The sequence below is a fragment of the Mus caroli genome, unplaced genomic scaffold (genome assembly GCF_978045245.1).
Source record: "Mus caroli unplaced genomic scaffold, Mus_caroli_1 scaffold_1, whole genome shotgun sequence".
In the NCBI taxonomy this organism is placed as follows: Eukaryota; Metazoa; Chordata; class Mammalia; order Rodentia; family Muridae; genus Mus; species Mus caroli.
Window position 1 is genome coordinate 72,430,057 of NW_028227256.1, and position 17,633 is coordinate 72,447,689.

Consider the following 17,633-nt stretch of genomic DNA (forward strand, 5'->3'; position numbering starts at 1 on the left):
TACCCCATGCCCATAGACCCTTGGGAGCAAGTCAAGGTATCCCTCTGAATGGACATAGTAAGCAGGATACAAGCTGGGTTCCAGGCTCCATGCCAGGGCCTTTTAAATAGTTAATATTTGTTTTAATATTTAATATAATTTAATACCATCACAACATAGGTCAGACCGTGTAATGCTTCTCCTCAGAATCCAGAGATACCTCCCCATGTCGCTGAGAATGAAAGCACCGCGACCTGCGAGATGCTGGGCCATCTGGCCTTTGCAAACTATCCGATCCATTTTACCCTGATGGCTGTGTTCATCCTCCTAGCCTGGCTAGCCTTCTGGCTCTCCCCAGCATCTGCCAGGTGCATCCCACATGGGCTAAAATGGTCCTGTGTGTTCATTCCTTTCTCATCCTTTTAAGACTGACTCTAGAGTTGCTGTGGAGTCTGCGACTCCAGTTACCCTGTTTTGGTTTTTAATTTTATTTGTTTGCTTGTCCTTTAATTTATTTTAGAGACAGGCCTTCATTGTATAGCTAAGACCAATCTCAAACTCCCAATCTTCCTGCCTCAATGCTGGGATTACTGGCATGTACCACCACACTGATCCAACCACTCTATCTTTTTTTCTTTTTTAAAGAATTATTTATTTATTTTATGTGTATGGATACACCGCAGCTGTCTTCAGACACACACCAGAAGAGGGAATTGGATCCCATTACAGATGATTGTGAGCCACCATGTGGTTGCTAGGAATTGAACTCAGGACCTCTGGAAGAGAAGTCTGTGCTCTTAACTGCTGAGCCATCTCTCCAGCCCCAACCACCCTATCTTAAAGTACACCCCTACCACATTTGTAACCCCCAGCGCTTGCTGAGTCATCTACACTAAAGTATTTCTCTCTGTCTCTGTCCTTACACTTTCTTTGTTGCTCTATCAGTCTGCCTTCTCCAGTATAAGCAGCCCCAGGGACTGGCCTCTATGTCTGTGTTGCTCGTGGCTCTGTTCCTGGCCAACGAAATAGTGCCAGCCTCATAAGACGAACTCAAGAATGTTTGCTGAAAGAACAGATGCACCCCAAGTGTGGCTACTCCCATGCATAGATGAGTAAACTGAGGTTCAGCGATGCTAAGTGATTTGTTCAAGGGCACATGGTTCATTTATTTAACCAACCAACTTGTCAATGAGCCAACATTTCCAGACCCTCCGCTGCATTCCCTGTGATGGTGAGGCACAATGTTATTTAAATGGTTTTGAGTGATGAGCTGTGTGTGTGTGTGAGAGAGAGAGAGAGAGAGAGAGAGAGAGAGAGAGAGAGAGAGAGAGAGAGAGTTAATAGGGGGAGGTGTGCTGGTGTACCCACCCATGCATGCGCATGTAGAGGCCGGAAGTTGATGTGGAGTCTCTTCCCTATTGCTCTTCAACTTAGACTTTAAGACAGGATCATTCACCGAGTCTGGAACATTCTAATTCAGGTAGGCTGGCTACCTGGCCAGGAAGCCTCTAGCATTCACCCGTCTCTGCTCCTGAACACTGAGGTTAGAGATAAGTGTCACCCACCAGGATTTTTTATGTGGCTTCTGGGGACCCAAATACTGGCCCTCCTGCTTGCACAATGAGCAATTTACCATGGAGTCCCTCCTCAGCCTGACTGTGAGCTTAAAAACAAAACAGTAGCTCTTCCTTTGTTCTTGGTGTTCTGAGTCTTATGCCTTCTCCCACATTTTTTTTTTAAACCTTTTTAGAATTCAACTTACATTGTAGAATTCAATTCATCATTGGCGGTTGCCAGGGACTGGTAGACAAGGTGTGGCTGACTCCAAAGAGGACGCACAAGTGAATATTTAGGGTGATGGAACTGCTTTGAATGTTCCTGGGGTGGAAAATACACAATTTCATGCATTTGTCAAAAACCGGAGGCCTGCACATCACAAAGAGTCAGCTTTAATGTATGCAAATGACATGAAAAGACATCCCCTAAGGCTCTTAATCTTTATGGACATAATTCAGTGTTTAAATTGTTTCTTCTGTACTGTGCACCTGGGAATGCATGCCCATGCTCTCAAGCGCGCGCACGCGCGCACACACACACACACACACACACACACACACACACACACGCACATTTTGACTTCAGTATCCCAGAATGAAGGTGGTTCTTTTATTTAACCAACCAAAAAAAAAAAAAAGTCAAGACTACCCCTCTCTTCATCTCTGAGTGACCCTGGCTTTCCTAATGTTTATCCCTTAGCTCAAGGTCAGTTCTAGATCTGTGTGTGTGTGTGTGTGTGTTGTGAGTGTGTGTGTGTGTGTGTGTGTGTGTGTGTGTGCCTGCAAATGGAACTGATGACCTCAGGAATCCTATGAAAGTCCCTTGAAATGTAAATTCATATTCTGTATATGCACTTGTCAGATATAACAAAGAAGAGATAGATAGATCCTGTGGACATTTCCCAGTGGTGACATCTTGTATGACTACTAGGAAAGTGACTTTGGGATGGAATATCCAGATCATCAGATTTAACAGTTATATATGCATTCATGTGCCTGTGTGTACATGTGTACTTGTGTGTGTGTGTGTGTTGTGTGTGTCCGTCCCCCAGGGGCTTCTCTCTACGGGAAAGAAGAGCTTCTGCGCTATCATCCAAGAAGTCTGTGTAGGTCCCTGGCTGACCTTTGACCTCCGACCTTCATGTGTAAAGCCTCTGTCACCTTGATTCTTTCCCTGCCTTTCCCTCTTGATCTGTCCTTCAGAGTGAGCACAGCTGAGAAAAGTGGGCACCTGGGAAGACGGTGAGGGACTGCAACTTATGTCGTGTGGCCTGGACACCCCAGCCTTTACCCCATGTGTGTGTATCCAACCTCCACAAGTTGGGCAAAGAAATCCCCCAGGCTTGAATTCAGGCACAGCACTCCCTGCCTGGAGAATGGAATCCTCATCAACCCAACCTGCTGTCCTCATCCACAGTTCAAGCCTTCCAAACCCCTCTTTTACCGTGTTGTCCTCATGCCATCCCTGTCTCCCCTTGAGGCTATTATTGCTGATTGCAATCCTAGCCAACTTCCCTTTCTATAGGTGAAGGCAAATTGAGAGAGGGTTAGGGGTCACCTGGCTGGTGAAGGTAGTAGGGTGGTGGTAGTGTAGTGAGCGCAGGACCTGCTGGGAGCTGAAAATCCACCAGAACTCCAGGCTTTGGGTCTTGGTGCTTACCAGCTGTTATGGAGGTGCTGGGAGAGGCCATTGGTCCGGTCTGCTCACCTCCACTGGGGCCTGTCTCTCCATGTGCCTGTCATCTCTGGACCTTTCCTCTTCCTCTCCAACCAGCCTAGTGAGACTAAGGCGCTGGGGCCCGAAGAAAGGAAGCGGGCCTAAGCCCAGGAGTAATTCGACTCCCCAGATTTCACAAGCTGGGGGCGGGGGAGGGGGCGACACACCGTGGGGGAGGAGATTCTTTTAGGCCAGCTCTGGCGATGGGGGCACTGGGAGAGAGAGGAACCACATGGAGTCCAAATCCCCTCCTCTGCTGCCCCCTCCCTCCACTGCTCATTCGCAACCCGAGCCGGGGGCCCTAAAAATAGTCCCTGAGGCGCAATCGCCGGCCGCCCTGGTGACCTTCTGCACAGGCCGAAAGCGGGCGGGCAGCAGGAAGGCCGGCCGCCGGCCCCATAGGACTCATCTCTTAAGGCACCATACCCCCTAGGGCGTCCCCCTGGCCTCCCAATTCTAGCGTCTCCTGCCCCTCTAGTCCAGCTCACAGAGGCCATGCAGAAAGCCCGGGGCACGCGAGGCGAGGACGCCGGCACGAGGGCACCTCCTAGCCCCGGGGTGCCCCCGAAGAGAGCCAAGGTGGGGGCCGGCAGAGGGGTCCTCGTCACCGGGGATGGGGCCGGGGCGCCGGTCTTCCTGCGGCCCCTGAAGAACGCGGCGGTGTGTGCGGGCAGTGATGTGAGGCTGCGGGTGGTAGTGAGCGGGACACCCCAGCCTAGCCTCAGCTGGTTCCGGGATGGGCAGCTCCTACCTCCACCGGCCCCAGAGCCCAGCTGCCTGTGGCTGCGGAGCTGCGGGGCTCAGGACGCCGGCGTGTACAGCTGCAGCGCCCAGAATGAGCGGGGCCAGGCCTCCTGTGAGGCTGTGCTCACAGTGCTGGAGGTCAGAGGTAATGCGGAGGTGGGGCCTACCTGGCAGGGCTGGGGTCACAAGGGGTAGAGACAGCTGCCCAGGCCATGCGATGCAGGTTGCAGTCCCTCACCATCTTCCCAGGTGCCCCGTTTTCCCTGATGGGCCCCTTCTGAAGGGCAGATCAACAGGGAAAGGCAGGAGAGTGTATCAAGGTAGATAGAGATGCTTCTCATAAGAAGGTCAGAGGTCAACGGTCAGCAGTTGGTGGGTCTAGCCTGAGACCCACACAGACCTCTCCGTCAATAGTGCAAAAACTCTCCTAATCCAATAGAGAGAAACCTCCTGGAGAGAAATGCCCTCTTCTGCTCCAATGACAGACTTGAGACCTGGTGACCAGCCCCTCTCAGTATGTGTGTGTGTGTGTGTGTGTGTGTTGTCTTAAAGACAGGCCAGTTCTCCTGTTCCAGACCATGTGGGAGGAGATGGCTATGGCTAGACCTTCTCTCTTCATGATCAACACTGGGACAAGAATGGTGTGGTCAGGACTAGGCAAAGCAGAAGGGGTCAGATGTGTATGAGCAAGACCCAGATGTGAGAAGTGGCTGTTTGAGAATCCGTGTGTGTGTGTGTGTGTGTGTGTGTGTGTGTGTGTGTGTGTGTGTGTGTGTTTGAGGCACTGAGTTGTGGGAGGCTCTAGACTCTCATGGGGTTAATACAAACACACAGCCCTAGGATAGATGTGGATAGTGTTGAAAGCCTGTGAATCATGTATCTCTATTGAGGTTTCCATATGAGTGTTCAGAGGACAGGGAAGGGGGATGCTTTGGGCTGGTGCCTTGGCTCTTGTGAAGATGGGATTCTAGGCTGATGGACTGAGTCAGAAGAGGAGGAGCAGGAGCCTCAGTCTTGTAGATGGTCCTGTTGGAGCTGGTGGGGATGTCAGACCAGCTAGACTGTCCTGGGGTCAATGTGGGGGTTTTGTTCAGTTTCTGAGCCAAACGGTTCTCTAAACCAAAAACAGTCTTGGACCTACCAAACTTTGAAAAAAATGGAACTCTGAGGGAGTAGGTCTCATTTAGGGGAGATGGCAAAAGGCTGGGGGGGGGGTAGGGGGCTGTTTTGATCATTTTCTATTGTTTTTTAAATTTATTTTTATTTATATGACTATACTGTAGCTGTCTTCAGACACTCACCAGCAGAGTGCATCAGATGGTTGTGAGCCACCATGTGGTTGCTGGGAATTGAACTCAGGACCTCTGGAAGAGCAGTCGGTGCTCTTAACTGACTGAGCCATCTTTCCAGCCCTTGGTCATTTTCTAGAGAGATATCTCATTCCATTCCACGGTACAATATAAGGGTCAATCTTTGAGATCTGGGGAGGAAGTCCAGGGATAAAAGACCTTGGCAGGTGGAGGGGAATGAAGATTGCATTTGAATGCATTAGGAGATGGAAGGGGGGCATTGTCTCTATCAGTGTCTTCTCTCCCCAGCGTCACCCTGCCCATTTCCCAGAGTCTTCTTGTGGTCCCAGAGCGCAGGCCTGGCCTACAGATGACCAAGGGCAGCTTCCAATTGGCCTACAAGCAGCCAGTACAGACAACTTTAACCTGGCCCAGGGGCCGGGGCATGTTCTGGAAAAATTCTGAGCTTTCTGAGCTGAAGGAGCAGATTCTCGTAGTTTTTCATCTCTCTGTAGTCTGTAGTAAAAGAAGCTGAAAACAAACTATAACTTAAAGATTAAGGTAGATAAGAAGAATACAACCGAGAGGAAAGAGAGATGAGGTCAGGAAAGGAAGGGACAGTGGAAGAAAATGGTGGTCATGGTGCTTGTTAGCTGTTGGACAGGTCCACAGAGACCTGAAGCTCCAAGGGCTTCCTTGTACAGGTGAGAACAGTGCGGACCAGAGAGGAGGGGGGTCTGCCTGAGGTAAGGGATGGTTATGGCCTGTCAGGACTGAGCATCTTGTTTGGTTGGTGATCTTGGGTTTTTCTACTGCTCAAGGTGTTCTAAGAGAGGGAGAGATGGAGGGAGGGAAGGAGAGGAGTGGGGTCATAGAATTAGCTACTAATGAGTTGGCCTGACTTGTCCTCTGTGGAGATTCAGGCATTCCCCCAGCCCCTCAGCAAGGCTGTTTCCTTGCTGCTTTTGAATCAGGGTGGTATGCTAGGCATAGCTAAGCATGGACTGGCTACACCTGGACACAGGGGTACAGTCTCCTGGCTGGGGCCGTTTTGGTGAACATCAGGGGTGAAGGGCTCAGAGTGAAGAGACCTTGAGTGCTGTGGGGCTGGGTTTTAAGTCTCTGACATTCACCTTAGACAGGAAGAGAGGAACGAGCTGAGGCATGTCACCTTTGAGAACATGTCCGACTGTACAGCTACCAGGTTGCAGAAGAGTTCTGCCACGGGGTGAGGGGTGGCTTTGGTGATGATGGAGAGTTAACTAGAGGAGTCTGTCTTCTGCCCCTTCTATTGCCCATCCCTCCTGTCCCTGCTCAGTGACAGCTCTGGGTCCAGGGAAGCTGAGCCAATAGCTCAGCATTGCTCAGACTTCATAGAAAACACTCTTGTTTGGAATCAACAGCACAAAGATGCGAGGAACTCGAGGAAGCCAAAGAAGACCTGGCTCCAGACGGAAGGAGCAGTTTCCTGGCCATGAATGCTTTCTGGCTGGGAGAGACAGGGTGATATGAAGGTTCCTGGCACTTTAGAAGCTTGGGATGTGAGTTCAGGATGGAAGTGTGTTGGCAGGACACTGGAAAACAAGTCTGCTGCTGGATGGGAGGTTTGTCAGATGGGAAAACTCAGGTGATGAAGGTAAAGGGTTTAGGGCATTGGAATGGAAAATAAAGGAGGAAAAATGGCAAATTCCGGATGCTAGTAAAATCCTTCAATGTGCTACCTTGTTTAATGATTTAATCTTCCAGATTTCCCGATTATTGTTTGGAGTTTACTAATATATAAGACAGCTGGGATTCTTGCCCAAGATTGAATGGCTTCTAAGTGAGGTAGCAGAGCTAGGTCTGGAAAGCTGGGTCTCTGAGTCTGGGTCCTCATTGCTTGTCCACAGAGAAAGGTGCAGGAAGAGTAAGCAGAGAGCGTCTCATGCCCACCTTTCTCCTGTCAACATCCCAGTCCTCCTCCGCCTGCCTCTAGCATCCTCTCTGGGCATCTCTTTGGAAGCATCTGGTCCCCATCCTTACATGGCTCCTCGGCAAGTGACCAGAACAAGTCACTCAGATCATGGGGCATGTGTGGCTTAAGAGGAGGCAATGGGTGCGGAGCCGCAGGGGAAGCTGGCGTGTATTAGTTGAAGCTTCACAGCCAGGACCTAGAGAGTGTTTATCAGAAAGGCCAGCATTCGACAGATGGTAATGAACCATCCTGGCTACCTGAAGGCATGGAAGAGAGAGGTTAGAATTAGAAAGGAAGACAGTTTAGGCCTGGGGAGAAGAATACACCAGGACCTTCAGGAAGCACTGTAGTTATCATCTTTCCCACCTGGACTTGGAATGTCTGTAGAAAAAGCCATGAGAAACTACTGTGGAATTGGAAATGGGAACAGAATGTCACTGGCCATGTATGCATAGCACAGCGAGTGCCAATCAAAGAGAGGAGGAGGGGCTAGAGTGGAACCATAGAGGAACCCTGGGAGGGACAAGAGAGGTGCAGAGAGGCCTCCCTTACTTTGCTGATCAGAGCAAGGCCTCCTTGAAGATCTGGGCAGAAGGTGGGAGTTGCTTCTCTAACAGTTTCTCAGGAACAAGGTGGGGCAGAACAGAGGAGGAGGAAAGGCTCGGCGAAAGGGGCTATGCTAGAAGATTCACCACCTGCCCCTTACCACTCCTTACCTATTGCTCGCAGCTCTGTGACTCGCCCTTGTGTTTATCAAGTGTCTCCTGTGTACCAGTTATCTACCGTTTTAGGTGCTTGGGTACATGCCCCGGGGATGGGGGTGGGGAGAATCAAAAATTATGACCTCCTGGGGGTTAGTTTCTAGCAAGGAGAGACAGACCATATGAGACACCATCCCCTGCAGAGTATGAGAGTAACAGTGGAGGGGCAGGGAAGAGAGAAGCTGAACAAGGAGGGAGGCCAAGGAAAGAAGAGTAATGTATGTGGCCCAGAAGACAGTCTGCCAAGAAATCAGGACAGGCGGGATCCTTTAGAGTGTTTTCCAGCTAAGGGGAATGCTATCAGGGCTGACACGAGAAAGTGGCAGACTAGTACAGATGAGGGGTTCAAGCTGTGAGCAAGCACCTTCCGGCTCAGTCCTTCAGGTTGCTACACAGACTCTGGACAGGAACACAAGATCCTGCCAGTCACTCGTCAGGCCCAGCTGTCCCATCACTCACGCCCGCTGCCCATTGGTTATTTTTGCTGTGGAATGTGCCAGCCCCTCGGATTCTCCTGGGGAACAGGGGCTCATGTTACCCCCTCTGTCCACTCAGCTCCTCCATCTGTGAGCTGCTGTGTTTGGGGGGTGCCTAGGGTCCTCTGGCTGGAACTACTATGGGTGGACAAGTGTCCTGTCTCAATGCACATCCTTAAACACGTGTCTCCACGTGTACCATTGGCCACTGGTGGGCTGAGAGACAAGAACACCTGTATGTAGCCAGAATGTAGAAGATGGAACCTTAAGTCCCTCAGATATGGTGGCACATGTCTTTAATTCCAGCACAGAGAGGCTGAATTTGAGACCAACTCGGTCTACATAATGAGCGCCAGGCCTGCCAGGGCTATAAAACAGAAAGCCTGTCTCAAAACGAAAACAAAATAATGATAATTTAAAAGGGGGTCTCAAATGTAAACAACTCCAGGATCTACATAGAAATAAAATAAACAACAACAACAACAAAAAACCAAGATAAGAATTGCTGCCGGCAATTGATTTTAAATGTGTTGTCTCACCCTAAACCCAACCCAATTCATTGGGTCTGTGTCTGTATTTATTTCACTGTCATAAGGTCAGGAGACACACCAAAGAACAATGTGGTTCTTTATGACACAGTGGTCAATAACCTAGTCAGAGATCCTAGGTCCCCTCAATTTATTAGCTCTGTGACCTGGGACAAGTAATGGCTTTGTGGGACAAGTAATTGCTTATGGGAATTAAATGAGTTACTCACACAAAATCCTCGGCATAACTTAGCCCAATATAGACCAAGAAAGCCGTGCTTATCACTGTGCTCAGAGCTGGGACTGACACCACCCAGTGCATGCTGGGATGAGGCCTGAAGTGATACTAGTTTTCTTAGCCTCAGCCACTTGTCAGTTAAACAGGGATGGGAATACTCCTGAGAGTTTCAGGCTCCTGCCTTTGTTTTGAATGAACTGGCACTTGTAAAGGGCCAGTTTACAAATGCTAATGAAACCTAGCTACATTGTTCTTAGGAAAGGAAGCTGGAACATTGTTTAGACACAGTGTGTGTGCATGCTGCTGAATAAGGTGGGCTGGACAGTAGCAGGGGACATATCAAAAATCTTGTAAGTGGCTCACTTGTGAGAACATGAGTTGACTTTAATTAGGAATATCTATGAGCAACCTTTGGCTGCGGCGGTGTGGTGGTGGTGGTCGTGGTGGTGTGTGTGTGTGTGTGTGTGTGTGTATGGATGGACAGACAAACAGATGGATGGAGGGGAGGGGACATCACAGAAACATCCAGAAATTAGAGCCAAGAGAGGCAAGCCCTTTTTTGAGGAGCCTGGGTCCAAGACAGCCCTTAGTCTCAACCCAAGGACCTTTGCGCCGAGCATGACCTAGGCGCCCCCACCCGGTGCTGTACCCTGAGGTGAGTTGGGTGCTGTCTGACAGTGTGCGTATGCGCATGTTTGCGGAGTACGCCAGAGAAGATGCTGCTGGCCTTCCAGAGCCAGCCTGCAGGAGGAAAGGGGATGCGGCAAGGAGGCCGCCTCTCGCTGCCTACGGAAGTGGCCTGAACTAAAGGCTACAGCACCCCTTTCTGTGCCTCAGTTTCCCCCATGTGCCTGGGGCCCGAAAGGCAGATGTGGGGTGGGGGTGCGGGCTCTCAGCGTCGGGAGGTATTTCGTGGGAGAGCTGGAGAGCAGGCGAGTGCTGTCCCAGGGTGGGCAGAAGGGCTGGAAAGGGAAGGGTCGCCAGGTGGGGCGCAGGCTGGCGGAGGAAGGGCGGGCCCTGGACGCCGCCGCCTTCATCTTACCCCCACCCCGGCTCCTGAGGCCCGGCGGCTCCTTCCGCCACCCGCGCCGGCTCCTGCCCGCTCCCCAACTCGCCCCCGGCCCCGCCTCCGACTCCGCCCCGCCCCCGCCTGTCCCCTCCTCGCCCGGCCGCCGGCCCGGCCCCCTCCCCCGCCATGAAGAAGCTGTGGGTGAAGAAGCGTTTCCAGGTGAGGGCTCCGGGGGCGGGCGGCTCCGGGTGGGGGCAGGAAGGGCTGGGCGCCCCGAGGGAGGGCGGGTCACCGCGGCTGGGCCCAGGGGAGGGGGCGATGGAGTAACGCTGGCCCCACCCCAGCCCTGCATAGTGGGGGCGACGGGCCCAGCACGTTTCTGGGGAGGGGGCGCCCTGGCCGGCGACTGGAAAGCGCAGGCGCCTCCCCGCGCTGAAGGGCAGAAGCCCCCATCAACCCCAACCCCCTTGACCCCTGGAGGCCCCGGTTGCAGCCTCAGCATGTAGCGCCCGCTGGCTGCTTTGCCATCTCACCCACATCCAGCCCGGGCCTCAATCCCCGCCCGGCTTTTCCTAGGCCCCCCACTCTGCAGCCTTCGGTATTCCGGAGATCCTGAAAGCGAAGCGCACGGGTCCGCGCTGAGCTCCATAAATTTTCCCCAAGCGCTGTCCTCTACGTACTGGGGCCTCCTTCCTGCATTAGGGAGACGCTGGCTTTTGAGCGATGCTTTACCCTTTGCTAGCCCCTATCCTGCCTGCTTGACACCTACCCCAGGTATCTGTCCTTCCCCGCAGCGGGAATCTGTATCCTCGGCCCTCCATCTCTATTAATTCTTAGCGCTCCCACACCATCTTCCCTCAGTCATGCTGACTTCCTTGTCTCCTCCCCTGTATCTCTCTCTGGGCGTGCTGCTCTGACCCCAGGCTGAGTCTCTGTCCCTTAGGAAGTACTAGGATTTGCTCTACCGCCTCGCTTCCTTCCCGGCTCCTCCCCAGAGCCCAGCTGGATACCCTAGAGGAAGGAGAGCTGAGCCGTTTATGACTAGGGCAACCTAGTGGCTCTGGTCTCTGCCCTGGCCCCTGGTAGAATTCCTGTTTGATAATAGCAGATTGGAATGAGAGGTATATGGGCCCAGGAGCAAGCCTCCCCCTCACCAACTCATTCTGGCTTTTCTCTTTCAGAAAACCGGCCATTCCCGCCGGGCCTTTGGCCGACTTACCCATGGTGCGTGGACTTCTGGCTGCTGTAACCTATGCCCACTTCTCTTCTTGGTCCATGTCCCTTCATGAGGCATTACGGCCCTGAAGATAGCCCATGAGATGTAGAACCCCCTCTCCATCTATCCACCCCCCAAGAAGGACAATTATTCTCTGCAGCAGAGAAAAGCTCTAGTATTTGGAAAGGGGCTCCTTAGCACACCCACCATAGGGGGCTCTCTGTTGTCCATCTGTGGGACCAAGTGCCATGTTCTAGAAATGGTTACATGGCCACTGCTTGTTTTGGTACTCAAAGGGAAATGAGGCACAGAACATGACAGACTCTAGGATGTTGAAAAATACCCAGGAATCTTTATTCCTAACCTAAACACAGCCTTTTTTTTGAGGACCATTCAATAGTAGAGAAATTCTTGGAGAAAGATGGCTGCCACAGCCCAGTGCAGACAGATGGGAGGGAATGCACTTGTAAGGAAGGGCAGAAATACAGTGCAAACACTGAGTCTGTGGCTGAGCACAAGTGTGGTGTGTGTGTGTGTGTGTGTGTATGTGTGTGTGTGGCTGGTGAAAGTATCAGTAAGTGCTAAGGGTACCAGAACCACTGGGCAGTTGAGATGATAACTCAAGCATATGTCTCCCCAGTGTTGGTACCTTCTGGGGAGGGGGTCTCCCTCTCCTCCCCATCCCACAGAACATCTCTGGTATCCCTGGACAGCAGGGATCCTCATGCCTCCCTATATTCTGCCTGTCTTCCATGCCCCATCCCACAAACACTCTGATAACTGTCTGTCCACATCTCTCTCCTGCTGCTCCTATGGAAGCGAAGTTTTCCGCTCCTGCAGAAAGCAAAGTTACGGTAGGAAGCTGGCTCGTGCCCTAGCCCCTCATTCCCTTCCCCAACCCAGCCTGGGCTTCTCCTCACACTGCCTCAATTACACCCTGATGCCTTCCGGCTGGTTTGGGGTTCAGGACAGCCTGGTCCTGCTGTTGGTTGCGTGCCTTGACAGTACAACTCTGAGGTGACTCCTCTTTGTTCCCGGGATACTGGATCCTAGACTTTTGAGCCCTGCGAGTTAGGGCCTTGTTATGTGGGATGCGGCTATTCAAGACCTTAAGCTGTTGTGGACTTGGTGAGGGTGGATGAGGCCCTGGTAAGCCATTAAGTGGGTGGGGGTGGCTTATTTGAAGGGGTCCATGGAAGTAAGGGTGAGCATCTGAGCAGGAGTGGTCCAGAGATCGAGCCTGGGCACCAGCATGGGAGGGGCTACTTTAAGCATCCCAGGCCGGTCAAGAGGATGTCAGGAGCAAAGGAGAGTAGATTGGGTCCTGGAACTCTCCCTGTGGTTAAGATGGAACTTGCTGTGGGGGAGGCAGGAGGCGACTAGGGAAGAGTTGGAGGCATAGGGAGGAGGTCTCTGCCCACACAGACCCCTTCTTATCCAGACTCGGAGACTGCCGAGGATGACATCAGCGATGTGCCGGGGACCCAGCGCCTGGAGCTTCGGGATGACAGGGCCTTCAGCACCCCCACGGGTGAGCTTTCTGAGTGCTCTAAGAGCAAGCCGACTGCCTTCTTACAAAGGGTGCCTCTGCCTCACTGTGCTCCTTTCTTTAGGGGGCTCTGATACCCTGGTGGGTACCTCCCTGGACACACCCCCGACCTCCGTGACAGGCACCTCAGAGGAGCAAGTGAGCTGGTGGGGCAGCGGGCAGACGGTCCTGGAGCAGGAAGCGGGCAGCGGGGGTGGCACCCGCCCCCTCCCAGGCAGCCCAAGGCAAGCACAGACAACCGGGGCCGGGCCACGGCACCTGGGGGTGGAGCCGCTGGTGCGGGCATCGCGAGCTAATCTGGTGGGCGCAAGCTGGGGGTCAGAGGATAGCCTTTCGGTGGCCAGTGACCTCTATGGCAGCGCGTTCAGTCTGTACAGAGGACGGGCGCTCTCGATCCACGTGTAAGTAGTTGCCTCACCTGGGTCCACACTGTCTCATCTCACCATGCTATCCTGTGCGGCCCCATCACTGCTCCACCAGCCTCCACCCCGGTCTTCTCTGCCTCATCCATCTCTGTGCCTTCCATTACCCACTGCTTCCACGCCTAGCCTTGGCTACACTCTCTCCCCACACCACTCCCACCCACGGCCTCCTGCTCCCACCTGTGCTGGCTCACAGTGCCGTCTTCGTGGTCTTGTGGACCCCCTCTGTCCCTTCCACGTCTCCTCTAAGAGCTTCAGTTTACCAGGGCCCCTCTCCTGCCTCGCCCATGTAGGCTCCAGTTGTCCTAGGATCTCCCCCCCCCCAGAGGCCCCCTCCGTGCCTGCTGTCTCAGCAGCTGCTGCCTTTTCCTCTCCCTGCACATTCCTGTTCCCATGTGGGCCTTTTTCTGGGAGGAACAGAACCTTTCTGCACGGCAGCTCCCGGGAGAGCAGGAGAGAGGAGGGGAACGAGACAGCACCCAGGAGAGAGATGAGTGAGGTGGTCAGGGGCAGCTGGGACAAGGGGCCTGCGGAGCATGTGGTCTGTGGGGAGGCAGGGGGCCGAGAGATGAGGAGGGGGTGGGAATAGCGAGCTGGGGGGAAGGGGGAGGGGGTGAATAGCAGTGGTAGGGGGTGTGTGATGATCTTGTGGACCATACCTGAGGATGGCTCCATGGCCGCTGTGGTAAGGGGATGGATGACACGTGGAGGTGTTGGAGTGAGGTATTGAAGCCATTTTTGGAGATTTGGGGGATGGCAGAAACGGGAGGGGGTTGCTATGTCAGAAGTGTGGAGTGGCTGATGATAGATATGATGGGGGTATCTAGGGAACTGAAAGGGGGCTTGGTTTGCGATGGGTGTGGGTGTCAGGTGGACATACGGAGTTTAAGCAAGGTACCCTAGTGGGCTGTTTAAGAGGGTGCTTGGAATGGTTAGTGAAGGGCAGACAGAGAGGCCTAAGTCAGGGCGGGGGCCCTGGGAGCTCCTTTGCTTATCTTATGCTGTTATCGGGCACTCCTTCCCTGCCTTTTTTTCCCAGGCCCCAGCCTGAGCCTGGAGTTGCTATGGCAACTTCAGAGGAACCCATTTCCTTAGTGATATCTGTGGTACAGAGTCTGGCCTGGAGCTAGGAGCTGCCAGCAAGAGGTCTCCTCTGCTGTCCCCAATTTCTCTTCAGGCCTCACCCAGTTCCCAGAAATCATTCCTTAAGGACCTTTACTGCCCCCATTCGTGCTCCCCCTCCACAGACTGCCTCCTTGCTGGCACCCCCACCCTTACCCCTTCCTCCTCTTCCAGGCAGGGGTGGGTCTATAGAGTGGGTGGTGACTCAGGTAGTCTAAAATATCCTTACATTGAAGCAGCCAGAGAACTTAGGCTCCTGGATGGCACTGCACAATTTCTTCTTCTTTTTGTGTTCTCAGAAACTGAGACAGTTGGACAGGAGCAAAGGCTTAGGGATCAGGCTATCTGTGTTCTGTCCCTAGCACCAAGTCCTAGCTACCGCCTTGGGAAGGCACGGGACCTTCTTGAACCAACCTCAAGTTTATTTATCTGTTAATGGGACAGTATCAATCGTTCTGTTGAGTGACTTCTGAGAGGATATATATATATATATATATACATATATATATATATATATTTAAGCTCAATGCAAGTGCAGTCCTAATCCATGCCTGGCGCACACTAAGTTTTCAGTGAGCATGCTCCTAGGTTTTCAGCTCTCTCTGATATGTCAGGAATGAGAACGGCTCTCAGATACCCTTTCCTGCCACTCTTCCTGCATACCATGCCCTTTCCCCATGCAGACAGGGGAAACCGAGGCCTAACTCCTAGGCATCAGAACGCTGTTGGATGGAAGGTACTTTGGGTTGACAGGTTCCCTCACTCCTCCTCTCCCCCACTCTTTGTTCAATCCCACTTGGTAGTTATTTCTGAGCAGGGCTAATTCTGAGGGAGGACTTCCGCGCTTCTCAGAAGGGTTTCCAAGGACTCAGATTTTTACCCGTGAGGGGTAGACAGAAGCCTATACTATGAGGAGACTGATCAAGAGGTAGAGGACTCTGGATATTCCATTCCCAGCCAGAACCTATGGGTGCTGGTGTTAAGGAATGGACTCAGGTCACAGGGATAAGATACTGCTCCTCAAAGGCTCGCCTAGTGAGGAGGCAGTTGCTCAGTATGAAGGACAAGTATCCTGTCCAGACTGGGTTGGGCTCCTGTGTGGACCAGCTTGGGGCAGGAATGAGTAGGAGGCACGTTCCTGAGAGGAGCCCCTCCCCATCCAGCCCTTGTGTTTTCCCTTGCCATCTCATCTCTGGGTCCTCCTCAGCGCCATTCCTTTCTCTCCCTCAAGCTCAGTTCTTGCTGTGTCCCAGCTTCCAGGGCTGGGGGGAGGGGGCTGGCCAGAACCCTTGGGGCTGAGCCTGTATTGGACCCAGCCAATAGCCCAGTCTTCTGGTGCATGAGCCGCTGGCCTCTCCCCAGCACCTGCTCTGGCTGTGCCCTCGAGGGGGTGGGGCAGGAAAATCTGGCCCTTGTCACCCCAAGCCTGCCCAGCATGCACCACTGCTCAATCCCTCTCACAAGCTAGGGGGTCTAGGAGGGAAGGCCCTCTGAGTCCTCCACCCCTCTCGGCCTTGGTTCTGCAGCAGCATTCCTCCGAGTGGATTGCACAGAGAAGAGCCTGACCTTCAGCCTCAGCCAGCCAGTGATGCCCTTCGTCCACGCCCTGCCCTTCCACCTCCCTCCAAATCCGCTTTGCTTCCCCCACCATCTCCTCGGGTGGGAAAGAGGGCTCTGCCAGGACCTAGTGCCCAGCCCCCAGCTACTCCCACTTCGCCCCATCGGCGTGCTCAGGAGCCCTCGCTGCCTGAGGACATCACCACCACGGAAGAGAAGCGAGGGAAAAAGCCCAAGTCATCCGGGCCGTCACTGGCGGGCACAGTGGAGTCCCGGCCCCAGACGCCACTGAGCGAGGCTTCGGGTCGCCTGTCAGCACTGGGCCGCTCGCCCCGGCTGGTGCGCGCGGGGTCCCGCATCCTGGACAAGCTACAGTTCTTCGAGGAGCGGCGACGCAGCCTGGAGCGCAGCGACTCGCCGCCAGCGCCCCTGCGGCCCTGGGTGCCCCTGCGCAAGGCTCGCTCGCTGGAGCAGCCGAAGTCCGAGGGCGGTGCGGCGTGGGGCACACCCGAGGCCTCGCAGGAGGAGCTGCGGTCACCTCGGGGCAGTGTGGCAGAGCGGCGTCGCCTGTTCCAGCAAAAGGCGGCCTCGTTAGATGAACGCACGCGACAACGCAGTGCAACCTCGGACCTCGAACTCCGCTTCGCCCAGGAACTGGGTCGCATCCGCCGATCTACGTCGCGGGAGGAGCTGGTGCGTTCGCACGAGTCCCTGCGAGCCACGCTGCAGCGCGCCCCATCCCCTCGGGAGCCCGGCGAGCCCCCACTCTTCTCCCGGCCTTCCACACCCAAGACCTCACGGGCTGTGAGCCCGGCTGCCACCCAGCCGCCGCCTCCTAGTGGTGCGGGCAAATCTGGGGACGAGCCTGGGAGGCCCCGAAGCAGAGGGCCGGTGGGCAGGACTGAACCCGGGGAAGGCCCGCAGCAGGAGATCAAGCGTCGGGACCAATTCCCGCTAACCAGGAGCAGAGCCATCCAGGAGTGCAGGAGCCCTGTGCCGCCCTTCACGGCGGATCCCCCGGAGAGCAGGACAAAAGCCCCCTCCGGTCGCAAGCGGGAACCCCCTGTTCAAGCAGTGCGCTTTCTGCCCTGGGCCACTCCGGGAGTGGAGGACTCTGTTCTGCCCCAAACCTTGGAGAAGAATAGAGCGGGACCCGAGGCTGAGAAGAGGCTTCGCAGAGGACCTGAGGAGGATGGCCCCTGGGGGCCCTGGGACCGCAGAGGGACCCGCAGCCAAGGCAAAGGTCGCCGTGCTCGGCCTACTTCCCCCGAGCTCGGTAAGAGCACAGAGATGGTTGAGAATGTCCCCCAAAGCAGCTTGAGAGAGCTCAGGGAACAGCGGTTTTACGACTTCTAGCTTTGACACAGGCAGGGATTGGAGTAAAAGTATCATGTTAGGATCTGCTACTGGTGAGGTGCAGTGTGAGTGTGCTCAGTGGGGCAGAGATGTGAGCAAAGCCCGGGTGTCTGCTTGAGGGCCTCCCTGTCCAGTGGACTGTTAGGTAGTGGGGCCAAGGA

The 17,633-nt window shown here is 54.1% G+C and overlaps 1 protein-coding gene across 6 annotated transcripts in view; it reads left to right on the forward strand.

Annotated features, from left to right (window-relative positions):
• Window positions 1-3,598: 3,598 nt before the first annotated feature.
• The window catches only part of Speg (striated muscle enriched protein kinase), a 56,968-nt gene continuing 42,933 nt past the window's right edge, over window positions 3,599-17,633 (forward strand). Inside the window, exons 1-6 of one of the 6 annotated variants that reach the window (XM_029477563.2) lie at window positions 10,404-10,469; window positions 11,432-11,474; window positions 12,291-12,320; window positions 12,908-12,997; window positions 13,080-13,416; window positions 16,086-17,392. In XM_029477563.2, the coding sequence (XP_029333423.1) occupies window positions 10,437-10,469; window positions 11,432-11,474; window positions 12,291-12,320; window positions 12,908-12,997; window positions 13,080-13,416; window positions 16,086-17,392 (1,840 nt within the window). In that variant the 5' untranslated portion in view covers window positions 10,404-10,436. Of the gene's footprint in view, window positions 4,142-10,403; window positions 10,470-11,431; window positions 11,475-12,290; window positions 12,321-12,907; window positions 12,998-13,079; window positions 13,417-16,085; window positions 17,393-17,633 lie in introns of those variants that run through there. The other 5 variants (XM_085838503.1, XM_029477550.2, XM_029477557.2 and 2 more) reach the window with 5 other exon arrangements.